This window comes from Protopterus annectens, chromosome 7.part0 (genome assembly GCF_019279795.1).
Source record: "Protopterus annectens isolate FY-2018-M chromosome 7.part0, PAN1.0, whole genome shotgun sequence".
Classification (NCBI taxonomy): Eukaryota; Metazoa; Chordata; order Ceratodontiformes; family Protopteridae; genus Protopterus; species Protopterus annectens.
Window position 1 is genome coordinate 1,478,737,819 of NC_056739.1, and position 19,042 is coordinate 1,478,756,860.

The 19,042-nt window shown below is 41.8% G+C and overlaps 1 protein-coding gene across 1 annotated transcript in view; it reads left to right on the forward strand.

The window, feature by feature from the left end:
* Positions 1 to 19,042, forward strand: part of PLXNB1 (plexin B1) — a 3,809,096-nt gene that overhangs the window by 3,293,405 nt on the left and 496,649 nt on the right. Inside the window, exon 30 of the mRNA XM_044078026.1 lies at positions 12,309 to 12,468. Coding sequence (XP_043933961.1) covers positions 12,309 to 12,468 — 160 coding nt within the window. The remainder of the gene's footprint in view (positions 1 to 12,308; positions 12,469 to 19,042) is intronic.

The following is a 19,042-nucleotide window of genomic DNA, read 5'->3' on the forward strand; positions in this document are numbered from 1 at the left end:
TTTGATAAGCCTTCTAGGCCTTTGCCCACTTACAAGCTCCTTCCTTCTTTTAAAGACAGTAGAGCTATGGAGAGGATTGGTAAGAAAGTATACTCTTCCGCTACTTTGCCCTTAGGGTCTTACCTTCTTTGCAGGTTAACCCTTCAAGTGTGGGAAATGGCTTTCAATCTGCAGGTGAGCCTGCTGGCAGTCAATATACCTTTAGAGCGCAATCTTGTGACAGAGTTTCTCAGCAGGTTCAGGACACAGCCTCAGGAATGGATGCTTCACAGAGATGCGTTTCTGGGCATAGTTCATTGGTGAGATATTCCTCAGGTAGATGTTTTTGCCTTCCCGCTAAACAGGCAATTTCCTCAGTTGTGTTCTAGAGTCCCAAGACCTTCAGCTTGGAAAATGGACACCATGTCTTTCTCCTGGAAAGGAATATTCCTGTATGCCTTTCTTTCCCTTCCTCTTCTAAGCAGACAGCACTGGTTCCCCCTCTTATTCCATGTAGCCAAGTTCTCACCAAATGGATCTTCTCACACAGGACAAAGAACCTCTCCTTCACCCTCATCTGTCCACTCATCTGACACTTTGGGTAATAGGGTTTTGACTCCTTTCTGACACCAGTTTTCTGAAGGTGTGCGTAGGGTCCTGCAGGGGGCCAGGAAACCCAATACCAGAAATTCATGTTTATCCAAATGGAAGATATTTTCTGTTTGATGTCTTAAACATCATCAGGATCCCTTTTCAGTGAGGATCCCTTTGGTTCTTTCCTACCTGTGTGAACTGCTACATGCTGGCTTGGCAGATTCTTCAGTGAAAGCTCAGTTGTCAGACATTCCTGCCTGTCTGCCACTTACTCTTCCTTTGGCCTCTAGATTTTGGTTCAAGCAGTTTCTAAAAGATGTTTTTCATATTAGACCCCCAAGAAAGCTCATTCCTCCTCCTTGGGATTTGTCCTTGAAAAACTGACTTGGGCTCCTTTTGAGCCTTCTGCTTTTTCTTTGCAACATTGCACCTGGAAGACTCTTATTGGTCACTTTAACCTCTGCCAGAAGAGTATATGAACTCCAGGCTTGGAAGGCGGTCCATCCTTTTTTTTTTTTCCATAGAGACAGGGTGTCCCTCTGTAAGAATTCTTCTTTTATGCCCAAGGTGGTTAATGAGCTGTCCTTAATCCGTCTGTCAAGCTTCCTTCCTTTTTTTTTTTTTTTTCCTTCTCTGTGGTCTGCTAGTGAGAATGTTCTTCATACTTTGGTGTTGCTTAGACAGCTCAGAGTTTATTTAGACCAAACAAAGGCCTTTCATAAAACTGATCAGCTTATTGTTTCTTTTGCTACCAGGACATTGGGTTTGGCAGTTTCTAAGCAAACCGTCTCCTCCTGGATTTACAAGACCATTTCTTTGTTGTTCTTTTCATGGCAAACAGTTGTTTGCATCTGTTAGTTCTATACCAGAACAGTGGCTTTCTCAGAGGCTTTCTTCAAGGTTTGGACACCATCTCCTTGAAGCAGGCACTTGGTCTTCGGATCATTCATTCACTGAACATTACAAACTGGATGTCATTTTCAGGGCCAGAGCAGGTTTTGCCAAGGCTGTCCTGCATGTGTTTGTGGAGGGCTCCTGTGTTCCTCCATCCTTCCTTCTCAGTAGCTTTTGTACTCCCCCAGACGTGATGAATACTGTAACAGTGATATGGAAGGACACAGTACAGTTGTGTAAAATCTTACCATAACAGTAGATGTCCTTTTCACGGTTGCAGTATTCACTCCTTCCCTCCTACCCCCTGTTCATTTTTTTCCTCCTGCTTTTCCATAAGTGGTATTTTCCTTCTGGCTAAGAGGTGGTTCTTCTCTTCTATCCTTTTTCTGGCTGTACATGTCCTCCTGGGGCACTTCAGTTCTTGGTTTGGAGTGTTTGTGCTTAACCTTTATGCCGTACGCCTGTGCAGAGGAACGTACATCTGTTGTATGATGCTCCTAGGTAATAAAAGGCTTTGGTATGCCGGCCACATGCTGGGCTATCCTTAGCAGGAGATACCAGAGGTGATGAATACTGCAGACGTTAAAGGAAGGACATCTACTGTTATGGTAAGATTTTACACAACTTTTACTTTTTGGGAGTATAATGCTGTAACAGATTTTAAAAATTCCCTAGAAAGTACTCTGCCTTAAGTATTGGATGAGCAAATGTCTGTAACTAAGAAACCCATTCTTTTGAGCTGGGACAGAGGATCTGAATAGCCTAGACATCGTAAGGTCTTGTTGAGTTTAATTCTGTTGGCTGCCAAAAAAGCAATTACTAGAACATGGAAATCAGAAGTGTAAACCAACTGTATTTGATGTATTGAATATTATAAAACAGACAAAATAACTGGAAGAGGGATCTTTAGAAAATGGAAGGAGCGAGTTACATGGAAATAAGTTTAAATTGTGGGAACAGTACATACAGAATAATGGTGAGGAGGAGTGAGGTTTAAGGGAAGGCAGGAATTCAGCGATTTATGTAATATTGGCTTGGTGATAGTTAAAGATAAGTTGAGTGATGTGTAACGTGTGTAAATGTGAAAAATGTTAATATGATTTGTTTTCTGTTAATATATTTTGCCTATGTCTTTAGTCATAATTTAGTAAAGGTATTTAAAATAAAAGATTGATAGCCAACAGGAGGAGCCATCCTGCATACCTCTCAACCTGGAAGCAAAAATATGGACAAGGCTCATGAAAAGTAGGTACAAATCGGTGTGCTGATTAACATATAATTTGCATACATAATTATATAACCCCACCCACTCCAGTGGAATTGTGGGTTGCCAACTTTCAAAGGCAAACTGAAGAACAGGCAACCAAAATATGGCACCAGGGTCCCCCTGTAGCCATTCCAATGTCCCAATACCTGGCTATTTCACCCAATTTACCATAAACACTAATGTGTGCATGCATATTGCTTTACTTCTACAATGATTATTTGTATTTTATTTTTACATTTTATAGCACAATGCACAAACATAATAAATATCTGATAAAGCAATACTGTCTCAGTGAAAATAGACTTGGCATTAGAACTTGTCTGCCCTTGAAACTCACATTCATTGAACCAGCATTTATACCCACACCACATCCAAAGAAAATTCATCTGGCCAGTGGTGGATAATGATTACCTTTGGGCTGTTTTCAAGTCATAGGCCCCTTCCCCACAAAACAAGAAACATACATGCATTCTTTAATACACCTTCCTGACTTTATTAAATTATATTCCTTGTATAATACAGCACACTTGTTAGAATTAAGTTAGAGCGCATTTTAAATTTATTGTTTGAACATTTTTCCAGTAGGCAATGAAACAATATGTGTGAACCAATAATGCTAAAACTGCCCAATTCAGAAGGCAGTGAAACAAAATGCACGAGCCAGTAATGACAAAACTGCCCAATTCAGAAAATTTCTATCATAAAAGTCTACTTCCAGACACACACACACACACACACATATATATATATGTTTGTGTGTGTGTGTATGTATATATATATATATATATATATATATATATATATATATATATATAAAAATAAAAATAGAATGACAGTAGTGTAAGCCATAGGCATCTTGTACTTATTTTCAATTTCAGTTGTTTTTTTTTTTTTTTTGGGGGGGGGGGCAAAAGGCCAAAAACCAGGGACACATTTTAAACATTGCTTGTATAATTCTGAAAAGTTGCTAGAATAAAATAATGTGTTACCACCATGCATTTCACTGTCAAGTCTTGATTTGAACCCAGGACCCTGTGCACTACAATCAGAGCACCATACCAAATCCGCAGTTTCCTGAAAGATGCACTTTAATGGCTATCATTTCGTGAATTCAGTTCTCACTTCTCACCATAGCTCTCAACATCTGGCACAAAAAAAAACTGGGACAAAACTGGACAAAGCCAATAATGGGGGAATAAAGCCCCAAAATAGGGACAAAATCCAAATACTGATCTTATAAACTTAGAAAGTCGCTAGAATAAAAGTCTGAAATTCAAATGCCTGTCATTATTTAGTGAATTCAATCAGTGATTTGCCACAAAAATCCTGAAAATCCACAGATTTAATGAGGAAAAGAACAAAAATAAGAGGTATAACTTCACAAGTGGTTGTGGCTAGGGACTTTGAGCTCTTTTTAGCTGTACTCCAGGTACATGGTTTGTGCCTGAGTACCTCTAGCCACCAGCTGTATTCACTTGGGGGCATTTACCCCCCCACACACACACGCACACCCCTAATGCTCCAAGCAAGAAAAATAGACTCAAGTGACTATAAGCTCCATGCAAGAAAAAGCACTAATGCACGCACGCACACACACACACACACACACACACACACACACACACACACACACACACACACACCTCTCCTGCTCCAAGCAAGAAAAATAGACTCATGTGACTAAGCTCCAAGCAAGAAAAAGCAGTAACTTACACACACCTATTGCTCCAAGCAAGAAAATTATACTCAAGTGACTATAAGTTCCAAGCAAAAAAAAGCATCAACTCCTAAGGAAAGCAGTTAACACACACACACACACACACACACACACACACACACACACACACACACACACACACACACACAGACACACACACACACACACACAGACACACACACACTGTAAGCTCTACCTTAAGCCAGCGACTAAGTTCCAAGCAAGAAAAACGGGTGACTGTAAGCACTAACTCAGCAAAGCAGTTAATACCTTAATAATAGAACCACTAGGAGCGAGCATTGTAAGCTCTAACGACACACACACACTGTAAGCTCTACCTCAAACCAGCAACTGTAAGCTGCAAGTAAGAAAATAAGTAACTATAAGCACTAACTCAAAAATAGTTAATACCTTAATCATAGACCCACTAAGAATGAGCGTTGTAAGCTCTAATGACACACACACACACACACACACACTGTAAGCTCTACCTTAAGCCAGCGACTATAAGCTCCAAGCAAGAAAAGCGAGTGACTATAAGCACTAACTCAGGATGGAATGCAATTAATACCTTAAGCATAGACCCACTAAGAACAAGCATTGTAAGCTCTAACGAGTAACAGTTGTGTTAATACCTTAAACTAGACTCGAATGAATATACCTGAAGCACTAACTCAGGAAAGTTTGCTGCAGTATCTTCTAACTCTGTTCCAAAGGAATTCAACAGTTCCTTCCCAAGAAACCATCTTGCAGCAGAGCAAATCTATTCCAACAGACAGCACGTGAGCCCTTGAGCTCAATTCCGACAGGCTGATGGAGCTGACATCATCCCGCACGTGATGATGTCAGCTCAAAACGTGGAAGAAAAAAAATAAAAAAAAGCTGGGAAAATAAAAAAAAATCGGAAATGAAGGGGTGCCACTCGGGAATCGTGGAACCTCATTATTTGGATCCCAAAACTCAGTAAAAAAACGAATAATTCAGTACAGTTGGGAGGTATGCCATCCTGTTAAGCACAACTGCTTTGAAAAGCTATTCCTTTGACCACCATCTAATGGTGAGAAGAGTTCACTAAAGATTACTTCTTTGTTTATGCAGTTTTCAAAGTTTTAGTGAAGTGGCAGTTATGTATGTATATACATCACTTCCATTATCCCTTCCCACTACCAAAACTGAGCAACATAAATATTTTATTTTGATCAGGGTCTGGTTGTCAAATTAATATTCCCTCTTGGTTTGTGAAAAATATATCTGTTTGTCTCGTGTGGAAAATACAAGCATTAGTTCAGCAGCAAGTTCTTAATTTTATGTTTTTTTTTTCTTTTCTTTTAAGTTAATATACTGGGCTTTCTTTTTAGTAAATCTGAGGCCCATATCATTGGCTGTTTTGTCCTTCATTCTTTCATAGGCACCTTTTTCTCAGCACTGAAGGCTTCAAATAGAAGCAGTCTATGACTACTCTATGCTGATCTTGAAGCATGTGTACTGTCCATCTGCATGTTATCTTACAGCAGTGTACACCATTTTGTTGTGAATGCAGTGCAGGAGGGTTGGTTAGCATGGCTTCCATTTGCAGATAGTGTTACCACCCATGATTTAACTAATGATGTGAAGTTTTTCTATCTCGCCGTTGATTCTTACAGATGGGTTCGGAGCCAATCCTTGGCTCCGAGTGAGCCTACTACAAAGCTCGAGGTCTTCAGACAGCTTGAGGCCACGTTCCTATCCCATGATGCACCTAGAGTTACCCCAGATCTAGTTTGCCACTGCAATAGATCAGGGGTTCCTCGCATAGCTTGGGCCAGTACAATTTTCTTTTCTAAATATTACTAGCTAATATTGTTATTTCTCTACTTTTAGAATTGGTCTTTAATACCTTTAGCTTTTATTTATAGCTTTATAGTGATATTCCCTTTGGTGTGCTTTTTCTTCATTATATATAGGTCTCTTTTGGCCTTCATTTTTCTATAGGCCTATTATAGTTAGAGTAGTTTAAATAAGTAGTTTGTGTGCTTTTGAACAATGACAGTTTAGTCACAGTATTTTGTTAAATATAGCTTTAGAGTGGTTTAAATAAATAGTGTGTGTTTTAATAGTGACAGTTTAGTCGCAGCATATTTAGCCCATAGTTGTTTAGGGCTTATTTCACTAGTTTTGGGTGTGTCTAGTCTTTGTTATACTACAGTAGTTTTTTTCTAGATACTGTATAGTTCATTATGGCTTACCAGGATAGATATAAGCATCCTAAGTCAGGCTTTAAAAAAAGTGTCCAAAATGTGGACAGAAAATGTCTGTTACAGATAGCCAATTATGTGTATTGTCTGGGAGCCTTGCACCTATAGGAAAGCTGCTCCATTTGTCATTATTTCTCTTCTAGAGTTCTTCAGGAGAGAAAGAGAAAGCTCATAGATAGAGGACTTCTCGAACTGTCCTTTCAGGAAGTTTGAGTGACCAGGACAAGTCTAGTAAATATTCAAAGTCTTCTAAGGCTTCTACTTCGGAAGTAAAAACATCCAAAAAACCATCAACATTGGCTCCACAGCCCTGAGAGCCAAGCGTCTTGTCTTTTCGAAGCCGGTCCCCAGTCCTGGAACTGGTATCTGAGGTACTAAAATTTCCAATTCTGCAGTCAGTGCCTCCTTCCATCCATTCATCTTAGTCTTCAGTCAGCCTTTCCGATTTGGATCGTGTGGTGCAGAAGTTGCTGCAGGCACCGGCATTTGCAAAATTTTTATCGGCTCCGACCCAAGTGGTTTCGGAAGCAAATACTGTATTGCCATCAATTTCATTTCCTCCTCCGAGCCATACCGGTCCTTCGGAGTCAGAGGAGATTGACCTGATGATTGTTGAGCCTTCAGAACCGACGCCTGTTCCAGTGCCATCATTTCTATTTACTCGGACATCCTCGGTGCTGATCGAGGAGTCCAGGAGCCGACACACCCTGGTCGGTTCTGGGGAGGATAGTCAGACTGACTTGTAGGTTCTGACTTTGCCTCCTGGGGCTTCGGCTTATATGAGCTTGGCTCCTACCTCTGCTTCGGAGCCCACTGTCCCAGTGCCGAGGGGGTCGATGGTTTCCTCAGATCCAGCAGTCCCTTCTCATCGGAGCAGAGGTGCCTTTGAGGCCATGAGGAGAGTGATGTCGCCCAAAACATCTACAACTTTAGGTCCGACTACCTCCTCCCCAAAAGCACCTGTGTCCACTTCTGCCTCGCAGATCCTGTTGAAGCATAGAGACCCTGAGCATCAGGAAGCCCCGCTGAGTGGCTCCTGCTCTTCTGAGACCTCACCAGAAGTTCCCAGGAAGAGAATTTGTAAGAGGAAGCATCTAGACTCCCCACAGGTGTCTCTCACGTCAGACACAGACTTAGATGAATCAGAAGGGTCCCCACGCTCCCCCTCTGAAGATATCTAATTTGCTGATATAATAGAAATCCTTAGGCAGAAGAGGGGTGGCTGGAAGTCCACCAACCCTACTGAAAATGAGTTGGTTTTCCTGAAGGCTTTCAGGTCTCAACCCTCCACCTCTTGAGCGTCTCCACTCTTCGATGATCTCACATGGAGCTGGTCTCACGAAGGGAGTGAGAGTCTCCAGACACCATGGAGCCTGTCCCTAGGAGGCCCAATAAATTTATTTCTGCCCCCCAGGAAAAGTCTTTCTCACCAAGGGAGTGCCAGTTGATGCCATGGTGGTGGTGGCGGCAGCCACCAAAAAGGGAGATATCAGAAACTTCATCTATTCATCCTCCTAACAGAGACACTAGGATCATAGATAGACACGGGAAGCACACATACAGTTCAGCAACTTTTGCCATGCGTTCATTGAACTGTCTCACTCATTTTACGAGACTTCAAAGAGACCTCCTTAAAGAGCTTGGAGATGCTCTTCAGGGTACCGTAGCTGCAGGAGCTTCAGACAAAGTTGCCTCCCAGCTCGCTACCCTCAATTCCATAGTGAACTCGTCCATGTGTCTCATTTTGTATGCAGCCGATGGAGCGAGTAGGGCAGCGGGTACAGGAATTACTCATAGTAGACATTTCTAGATGCGCTTGTGTTCTTTCGTGGAATCCTTTAAGTCATCCTTTGTCAACACCCCTTTTGATGGCTCATCTCTTTTCGTGCCCAAAGTTAAGGAAACTTTGACCAGGTGTGAGCAGGAAGGAAAGACTCTGTCTGCAGTCGGAGTCCGTTTTTCCACCCCCTACTAGACTGTATCCCAAAGGTCAAAAGGGAGGAAAGATGTGGTTCCGAAAAGCCCAAGGAGCCTCTCTGGACATACGTGGTGAAACTACCTCCAGGTGCAGAGGAAGGGGCAATAATGGAAGACGCCGCCCTTGCAGCAGAGGGGGTCCACAAAATCAGGGTGACAGAGACCAGTTCTTTGGAAAGCCCTACCAGCGCTCCTGAAAGGAGGCCCAACTGTCCTGCTCTGGAGGCAGTTGGAGGTCGCTTATCTTTGTATCCAGACGCCTGGCTCAAAATAACAAATGACTGGGTACAAAGTATAGTTTCCAGAGGGTACTTCATTCTTTTCACCACTCCCCCTCCATTGACAAAAATCCTGGACGCTTCACCCAGTTACAGGGAGTAAGCAACAGCAGAGGTCCAAACATTGCTAAGAAAAAGTCATCCAACCAGTCCCAGCAGACCAGACAGGATCCGGAACTTACTAAAGATTCTTTTAGTTCCAAAAAAGACAGGGGACTGAATACCTATTTTGGACCTCAGCCGACTAAACAGATCTGTCAAGAGAGAGAGAAATTCCAGATGGTCACGCTCCAGTCTGTACTTCTCTTTTTAGGGAAAGACAATTGAATATACTCGATAGATCTACAGGATGCGTACTACCATATAAAAATGGGCAGACCGTCCAGGGATCATCTGCGCTTCCGTCTGGGGGCCAATCATTACCAGTTTCAAGCCCTGCCCTTTGGTCTCACTACAGCCCCCAGAGTGTTCAAATGTATGGCAGTGGTCGCGGCTCATCTGAGGCGTTTAGGATTCTAGGTGTTTCCGTACTTAAACTATTGGCTGCTCACCGCCACCACCAGGCATCAGCTAATGCAAGCCAGGGACACCAATCTTTCTCTCTGCAGTCATCTGGGCATTACAATAAATTCAGAAAAATCTGCCTTGTCCCATCGCAACATATCGCTTTTATCGGAGCAGAATTGGACACCACCACCACCACTTTGAGACTTCCAGCAGAAAGAGTTTTACTACTTCGTCAGCAGGTCCACAATATCATATCCAAAGACAAGGCTCCAGCATCAGAAGTGCTAAAATTGTTAGGCATGATGGGAGCTGCAATATTAGGGATCCTGTTGGATCGCATGCACATGCGGATTCTGCAATGGCTGTTATTCACTCAATAGTCTTACCAAGAGCTCCCAGTGTCTCATCTCATAATCACAAACACATGCAAAAAGGATCTTTAGTGGTGGTTGACCTCTCCATGTAACGATAGGTCGTCCTTTTGTCCTAACCCCACCAGCGGCCACAGTGATCATGGTCACTTCCCTGATAGTGTGGGAGGGGGGCATTTTCGCGGAAGAACTGCCCAAGGCACATGGACTGAACAGGAGACGCATCTGCATATCAATGTCCTGGAGATGAGAGCAGTACTTTTAGCATTGCAGTACTTCCAGGACACACTTCCTCTTGGAACAATTGTGATTCAGACGGACAACATGTCAATGGTCTGGTACTTGAGCAAACAAGGAGGAACCAGGTCCTATCTCCTTTGTCGCTCGGCCCTAAGAGTATGGCAGTGGGCTACATCCACCCAGTGCTTTCTGTTAGCAATGCACATCCCAGGGAAATCCAACATGGTAGCAGACAAACTGAGCAGGCCAATTTTGTTGCCTCATGAGTGGCCCTTCAAGAAAGAAATAGTGAAGAGAATTTTCTGCAGGTGGGGCCAGCCTTGCTGCAACCTTTTTGCCAACCACATGAACAAAAAATGCAGAAGCTACATTGCCCTGATTCCCCCTCCGGGAGAAGCCCCAAGGGACGCACTCGCACACGATTTTCCTCCGGGTCTCTTCTATGCATTCCCATCAATTCCCTTGATACCCAAAATATTGCAGAAATCAAAAGCCCTGGGAAGGACCATCATTCTAATAGCCCCTCATTGGCCTCGTCAGATTTGGTTCCCCTTCCTTCGATTTCATCAGTTGGAAGAGCCTTGGATTCTGGACCCAGTTCCAAGATCTTCTGATGCATTTGTCGGGGGCTCTTCATCCCTCTTTTCTGTCCCTGAAATTGACAGCTTGGCTGCTCCAATTCCCAACATAGCCAGGTTCCATAACCTCTCAAATGAAATGCAGCATATATTGATATATTTTCATAAGTCCTCTACTAGGAAGCTATATCTTAGCAAATGGAGAAGATTTTCTATATGGGCTTCTCAAAATAACATTGATCCCTACCCCAAGCCCCTGTTGCCTCCATATTAGAGATCTTGACTATGCTTTTCAGTAAAGGAGCTGCAGCAGCAACAGTTCTGGTTCATCTTGCTGCGATCTCTAATTTTCACCTTGGCTTTGAAAGATTAAACATAATGTCACACAAACTATCCAAAGCCTTTCTTAAAGGGACCTTTCATCTCAGATCACCTGTGAAATCCCTATACTCCATGGAATCTAAATTTTATGCTTTCACGCATTATTCTCCCACCTTTTGAACCAGCTTCCTCATGCAATTTGAAATATTTGTCATGGAAGACTATCTTTTTAGTAGCCATCACTTCTGCCCATAGAGTGTCAGAGCTTCAGGCCTTCTCCATAAAGCCTCCTTATTTGATTGTGCATGTTGACAGTGTGTCCCTGCTAACAAATCCTTCATTTTTACCCAAAGTTTGTACTGAAACTAACATTAACCAGATCATAGATTTGCCAGTGTTCTTTCCCCAAACACACCAACAACTTAGAGTGTATGCTGCACAAGCTTGATATTCATAGACAGCTCAGATTTTACCTCGATAGAACAAGAGAGTTCAGAAAGTCAGAACAGCTTTTAGTTTCCTTATCAGATTCCAGAAAAGGTATGCCAGTGGCAAAAACAGTCTAAGTAGTTATCTGATTGTATCACATTTACTTATTCAGCTGCTAATCTACCTTTACAACACAAAATGAAGGCTCATTCTACCAGAGCACTGTCCACATCTTCTGCCTTTTCTGCTAGGCTTCCTATAGACATTTGTGCAGCAGCCACTTGGTCAAAACCTCATACCTTTATCACTCATTGCAAAGTTGACAAGGCCTCCAGGGACAACGGCCTCCTTTGGGTCTACCGTCCTGAAAAACGTACTCCCGTGAGCCACCCGAGAAAAATGGTGCTTGGGATGCTACCCATCTGTAAGACTGAACGGCAAGATAGAGCAACTTCACATAAAGAAGTTATGTACTCACCATAACGTTCCACGTGAGTTGTTCATCTCGCCTTCATTCTTACTTCCCACTCTCCTTCCCCCTCCAGGGCTTTTTGAGGACCGAGATGCTGTATTTTTCCTGGTTGCTCAATCTTTCTATGGGTTTTCTCTTAAAGAGTGATAGACTGGCACATTGTATTATTATATGCAGCAAACAAGATCTGAGGTAACTCTAGGTGCATCATGGGATAGGGACTTGGCTGTCTGAAGACCTCGAGCTTTGTAGTAGGCCAGCTTGGAGCCGAGGATCGGCTCCGAACCCCTCTGTAAGAATGAAGGCGAGAAGAACAACTCGCGTGGAACATTGTGGTGAGTACATAACTTCTTTATTATTAATATTGATACTAAATCGATGCATGCATTGTTTCTCTGAATGTAGCTGCTTAGAGTTTATATTGTAAATTATGTCCTACATTTATTGCAGACATTGAATGTCCTGATGCAAGGTGGAGGAGACATGCCCTCTGTCCCTGTGAAGGTACTAGAATGCGACACAATTTCACAGGTCAAAGAGAAGATACTGGATCAGATTTACAAAGGAACACCCTATAATCTTCGTCCACATGCTGACACTCTTGACCTGGGTGAGTACATTTCCATCAAAGCAACTCTGGGCAATGTATTGTGTATGGAAAGCCACTACTATGAAGAAAAAAATGTGTAAACTAAACTTTTCATACTGTGTAGTGATATTACAAAACCTATGACAAGCACCTGTGATCACTCTAGTTGTTGCAAAACAGAACTTTTGCAGCTACAATTGTATAACAGGCCAAGTCACCAAGAGATATTTCTTATAACCTCCAAACAGCAGCAGATCACAGTAAAGATGCTTCCAGCTGTCCATATGCCTTCACTTGCTTTTTAGTCATCCAACCAGTTAGCAACTTTGAACTCAAAGTAGGCAATATTTATATTTAAAATAAATAAATCATAACTGAAATTATTTTTCTTGTCTTTTCCTTTCTAGCAAAATTTCTTACCATGTACTACACAGCATTACAATCACTTTTGGGATCATAATCTGAGCTATTTCTTTATTCTTGCACAGTGTAGTATGGGAGTCACTTCTCATGCTTTACTCTTGAGTTGAATTCCTTGTTACACTGTCCTTGAACAAGAAATTGTAGTATGGCCACGATCACAGAAGCATATGTGTTACTTTGTTGATAGATTTCTGGTGTGTTTTTTGGCATTATTTTCCTTTTCCCAATTTGAGTATTTGTCTTGTTTAAAATGTGCTTTATGCTGTTAGATCTGTTACCTTACTAAAATTCCTTTTCTTATGGAGATGTTCTTAGCTTACCTTATTGCAGTTTTAATTTATATCTGTTTATGGTTTAACATCAGTGTGTTTCAGTTCAGATTCTTTCCTGACTTGCACGTCCAAATTGCAGATAGAATTCAAAGTGCTGCTCAAGTAAATTGAAGGGCTGTATCCATTCCCCTTATGTTTCTTAATTTGGTGTCACTGCAGTCTGAACTAATGCTTTCCCATACTATAAGTTGTTGTGATTTATTTTTTATTTATTTGCTGTCACTATATATGATGATTGCTTTTCCCTGAGCATTTATACTTGTAACCCCGTTTACGGAAAATTTCTGTCCGTATAACATGAAGCTTCTGATACTCTTTACCCTTCAGTTACTGTGTAGCAGTACATATTTTTGTGGAAAATACATAATTACAAGTAAGTGTTTGTTTCTTTGTCAGAAATTGCAGTATCTCTTCAGCTAAGCTGTTTATATTGAATTTGAGAATAGTTATTTTCTGTGACGATTACAAAAGGGCCACAGCAAACCTGCCATTAACACTGCTGTCTTGTGTACATGCCTGCCTCACATCACACTTCCTTAAAAAGGCTTTTAGACATGGGTTTGGAACTTCGGAGAAGTCATGTCCCTTCCACATTTCTCATATATATTTTTTAAACTGTACAAGAAGAAAATGAATTATCTTCTTGAGGGAAGGTTACTATAACAGTAAATTTCTAATCCTGACCCCCCCCCCAACATTTTCTAGATACCTGGTCATATGCGGGCTGGCCTTATGCCTATGATGGCTTGTAGACCCCAGGATTAAGACTGGTATTTAATTCAAGCGTTGTCATGTTCAATCTTTGGAACATCTTTCCATCTGGCAACAACTGGTTGCTTACTTTTATGCTAGAAAATGTTCCTGTGTAGTAGTGCACACTATCTTTTTCTTCAAGTTTTCTTTATTTGACTGAATTTTTTCATCAAGAAATATTTTTCATAATATATCATGTCACTGTGACCTGTACATTATTGCAAATTCACATTTTCTGTTAATCAAAGCATCTGTCTCACAAAGTTTGCCTGTTTACACAGACTAACAGATTATAAATTGTAGCGTCCTGTTTTCCTTCCTTGGATTTAACTAATCCCCCTACATGTCTATTTTATTGCGATTTATTTTCTGGAAGCATAGTAGCACAGTAGGTAATGTTACCTCACAGCAGGAGGTTCCCCAGTTTGGTTCTCAGATGGGGTGCTTTCTGTGTGGAGTCTGCATGTCCTCTCTGTGTTCGCTTGCTTTTTTCTTTGGGTGGCTTCAGTTTCCTCCCAAATTCCAAAGATATGCAGTTGGTGGATTGGACACACTAAGTTGCCCATAAATGAGTATGGGCAATTTAGTGTGTCCAAATTTCCCATAGGTGTGAGTACGTGTGGTATGAAAGAACAGCCATGGTAGGGCTAGTCACATGAATGAATATCTGCTCTAGGTGATTGTTACTGTGGAAGTGACACCCCAACCCCATGTGCAAAAAAATAGGAAAAAGGGGGTTTTAGATGGATTATTTTCCCATTAAATTTAAGAACAGTCTCTTGAGTTGTTATCTGTGCTAAATGATCACTGATTCTAATGCAATATGTAGGAACAACCTTTAGTTTTATGGCAGGCCATAACCAGGACTTCTAAAGTTTCAGGCTCATGCAGTCACAGAAGTATGTCTAGTCTGTCTGTCTGTTAAGTGTAGTGGTTATACTGAGCATCTGAGCTCCACACTTTTTCCACATGGACATTTTTTTTAAGTCTCTCTCTTTAGCCAACAAGAAAGAAAGAAAGAAATGATATACTTGCCTTTCTAGGCACAATTAGATATTTAAGTATAGTATCTTGCATCAGTAACAATTCATGAAGAAGGGCTCCCATTGGACTGAAAGCTTGAGTAATTACAAAACCTATGTTCACCTATTACAAGGTGTTACATTACCTCTGCGTTGCAGTGATTTTTGCAGTCGCTGAGTGATGTACTGTGAGTATGTACACCAATGTTTGTGATGATGCTTACATACACTGTTAGTTTAGTTGCTGGCAACAGGGTGTATAGGGAGACCTGACTGCAACCCGGCATCTCTGGTTCAGTTAGTGAACTTAATCCTAGAAGAATCATCTGGGGAGGAAAGACTGGAGTGGCATTTTTGCCAGCTTATCTTATCCAAAGGTAGGGAATTACATTTACAGCCAGAACTAAGAGTAATTGATGTAGACATGGTAGTTGTCTGGAGGTATGTGTGTATATGTAATGCACTTTGGGAAATGGGGTGGACAGTGGGCTTGGGCATACCAAAACAAATTTCAGCAGCCGTTGTGACATTGAACAGGGATACACTGATCTCCTCTCTGCATGCTTCTCCTAACTGTAAACACCAAGGATTTCCCCATTTTTGGCCCCAGCACAAAGCAGAAAATCAGACAAGTGTTGGGGAAGATGGGGCAGATTATTTAGGAATGGCTGTGGAGTAGGATATGGCTGATTGGTACAGTTGCAGTGGGGAACTAAAAAAAAAACACATTTGTTTTTTGTGCTATATGAGTTTTGCTGCGTATGTTTTATGTTTCTTTAAGTTGAGAATTAGAGGCTTTTCTTAAATTTAAGAAGGGAAAGATTTAAAGTGCTCTTTTCTTTGTGTGTGTATAGTGAAGTCTATCAAAGTTGAAATATGTAGTAACTTTGAAGTGCTGCATTGCTTTTGCTGTTGTTCATTTGTGGGGAACATTTGTGGCAGTATTAATATTACAAGAGCTTTTGTAACCTGTTTAACAATGTAGTTTCTGTAATTTTAAATACACACACATGTTTTCTCTGTTTTTTTTTTTTTTTTTTTTTTATGTGGTTTGCTTATGTCAGATTTGAGGCATGCTTCCGAGTTAGCAGGGCTGAAGAATATAGAGGTGGTGACTTTTTATATTTTGATGGCTACACTGTTCTGTGTGTTAGCAAGGCTTGTTTGTTGGCTGTTGGTGAAGCACCCTCCAAGAGGAAAAAACGCTGAGAGAAGGGAGCCACTTTTGAGATTTTAAGTATTTTTTCTCTGTTTATTTGCTAAGTTTTTCTGCATAGCTGCCTAGCTTGAGCATTTTCTGGCTTGTTAAACTTGATTTCTGTATTAGTAGCTGTATTTAGAGCACAACCAAAAGCTGTTTGCTGAATTTCCTGTTTGCACTTAATTTTAAATCGTTTTTTCTTAAAACTTGCATATTTTCTGTCCTTGACCTAGCACTCTTGTGTGGGGTCATTTACTGCACTGTTATAACTTGATATTACTTGTGAACCTCTGCTATCTCTGTAAAGAACAAAAAAATCTTGCTTTTTTCCCACTTTTCTGAGAGTTAAAAAAATTCAGTTACAGGCTTGCTGTTCCTGAACTGTTTGAAAGTTTCTGTGAGGCCATTTTTGCTTGGGCTGAAGGAGGGTCTATCTGTTGATCAGTGGCAGTGACTAACATTGAGCAGCTTCCCTGCCCCCCGTAGAGGTGGTTACTGACTTGAAACTGTAGTTTTATTGGCCACTAGGGGTCATTTCCATAACTCCTTCATCTTCCTCTCTTAAAACCTAGTTGCCTCGTGGTTTGGGCGTCTTTTCAGGCTTGTTGGCTGTTGGTGAAGCACCCTCCAAGAGGAAAAAACGCTGAGAGAAGAAGGGAGCCACTTTTGAGATTTACGTATTTTTTCTCTGTTTATTTGCTAAGTTTTTCTGCATAGCTGCCTAGCTTGAGCATTTTCTGGCTTGTTAAACTTGATTTCTGTATTAGTAGCTGTATTTAGAGCACAACCAAAAGCTGTTTGCTGAATTTCCTGTTTGCACTTAATTTTAAATCGTTTTTTTCTTAAAACTTGCATATTTTCTGTCCTTGACCTAGCACTCTTGTGTGGGGTCATTTACTGCACTGTTATAACTTGATATTACTTGTGAACCTCTGCTATCTCTGTAAAAACAAAACAAAAAAAAATCTTGCTTTTTCCCACTTTTCTCAGAGTCAAAAAAGTTCAGTTACAGGCTTGCTGTTCCTGAACTGTTTGAAAGTTTCTGTGAGGCCATTTTTGCTTGGGCTGAAGGAGGGTCTCTCTGTTGATCACTGGCAGTGACTAACATTGAGCAGCTTCCCTGCCCCCCCGTAGAGTTGGCTACTGACTTGAAACTGTAGTTTTATTTTCCCTTTTGGGTCTATTCCTGCTTCTTTCCAGCCCCTGCTATCAAGCACGCTTTAACGTGCTTTAGCCGAAGTTGCCACTAGAGCAGCATCGGGCAGCATCGGTTAAACTCTTTCTGGCTCCAGAAAGTCTGTTCTTCAATTTTTCCCTTAGAACTGCTCTGTTAGGAACCTAAACAGTTTACACCTACACTAAAAAGTGCAGCACTTGTTCCAAATAGCTTTTTCTTCTCAAAAAGCTCAGCACTTGTCTTATAAGCATATCCCTTGTCTTATAAGCATTCTCTTTGCATGTCAAGCACTCCTATATTATACAAGTCTCTCACTAGCAAAACCCCCCAGGAGTGCCCACTTCCCTGCTAAGCCCACTACTTTTCTGTCTCATACCAACTCATAATTCTTTCTAGCATGTCGAAGGGTCAGATGCTGGCGTCCTCTCCTGCCCAGTTGGTGAATCTGGGAATTCTGAGACAATGTTACAATTGCCTCATGTACACGGACAACCCTTTCCTCCTCCCACGTAACACTAACACTTGTGAGAGATGCAGCTATTTAGCCAGACTGGAGGCTGAGCTCTCTCAACTCAGGACTGGCAAGACCAGGCAGGAGGAGAAGGCAACTACACACACCACAATACCAGTCTCACATAACTCAACCACACCACTGAATCAAACACATAAACACACTAAGACATACTCGGAGGCTCTGAGTAAAAATTTACCTAAACAGCAGAGGCCTCCAAAGCAGACACCCAAGCAACTGCAAACTCAATACACCACACAAACAACACATAAACAACAAAATCAGTGTGCAAAGCAGTCACTGCCCTTAAGGCCAAATACAACACCAAACATACTTGTCATAGGTGACTCCATAGTCAGACACACTGAAGTCCCGCTCACCAGACTGAGTAAGGAGAAGGTCACAGTAAGCTGCCTGTCGGGCACTAGAATCCGCCACATAACACAAACACTCAGGTCTCTCAACAGCAGGTACAAGTATGACTCAGTCATTGTCCACACTGGTGTCAACGACCTGAGACGTACCTCCTTGGACTACATGAAAAGAGACATTGAGGAGCTCTCTGATTATGTAGCCCAGGCAGGTATGACCCTGACCTTGAGCAGTATCCTACCTTCACCTAGAATGATGCCACAATACAGTGATAAGATGATCAGCTTTAATAATTGGCTTAAATTCTGGTGTCATTCAAAGGGGATCCAATGTCTGTCTGCCTGGGATGACATGCTGGACAAGCCACGCTGCTTCACAAGGGACGGCTTGCACCTGTCACACCTAGGCTTCCGGATATTGGCAAAGGCTCTTGACACCCCCATAGTGCCTTTTTTAGGCAAGGCTCAAATTCTAAACCTACCACCCTAGAACACAAAAAAGTAAAAAAACTAAGGGTAATGCTGCTCAATGCCAGAAGTCTCAATCTTAAGATGCACGCACTCGAGGCCCTTCTCAGTATGGAGAACATCGATGTCTGTGCTGTGACAGAAACCTGGTTCAAGGCTCCTGAGAGCACCCCAGCACTAGCAGGTTTCACCTCATATCATGCGTTCTGGCCCCAAAATCTGGACAACACCAAGAAAGGAGGGGGGGTGTCCATATTCATAAAGGACACCCACACCTCAAGGTTGGTGGCAATGCACGATGCATCGGAGACCATCCAGGTGCAATTAACCATAGGCA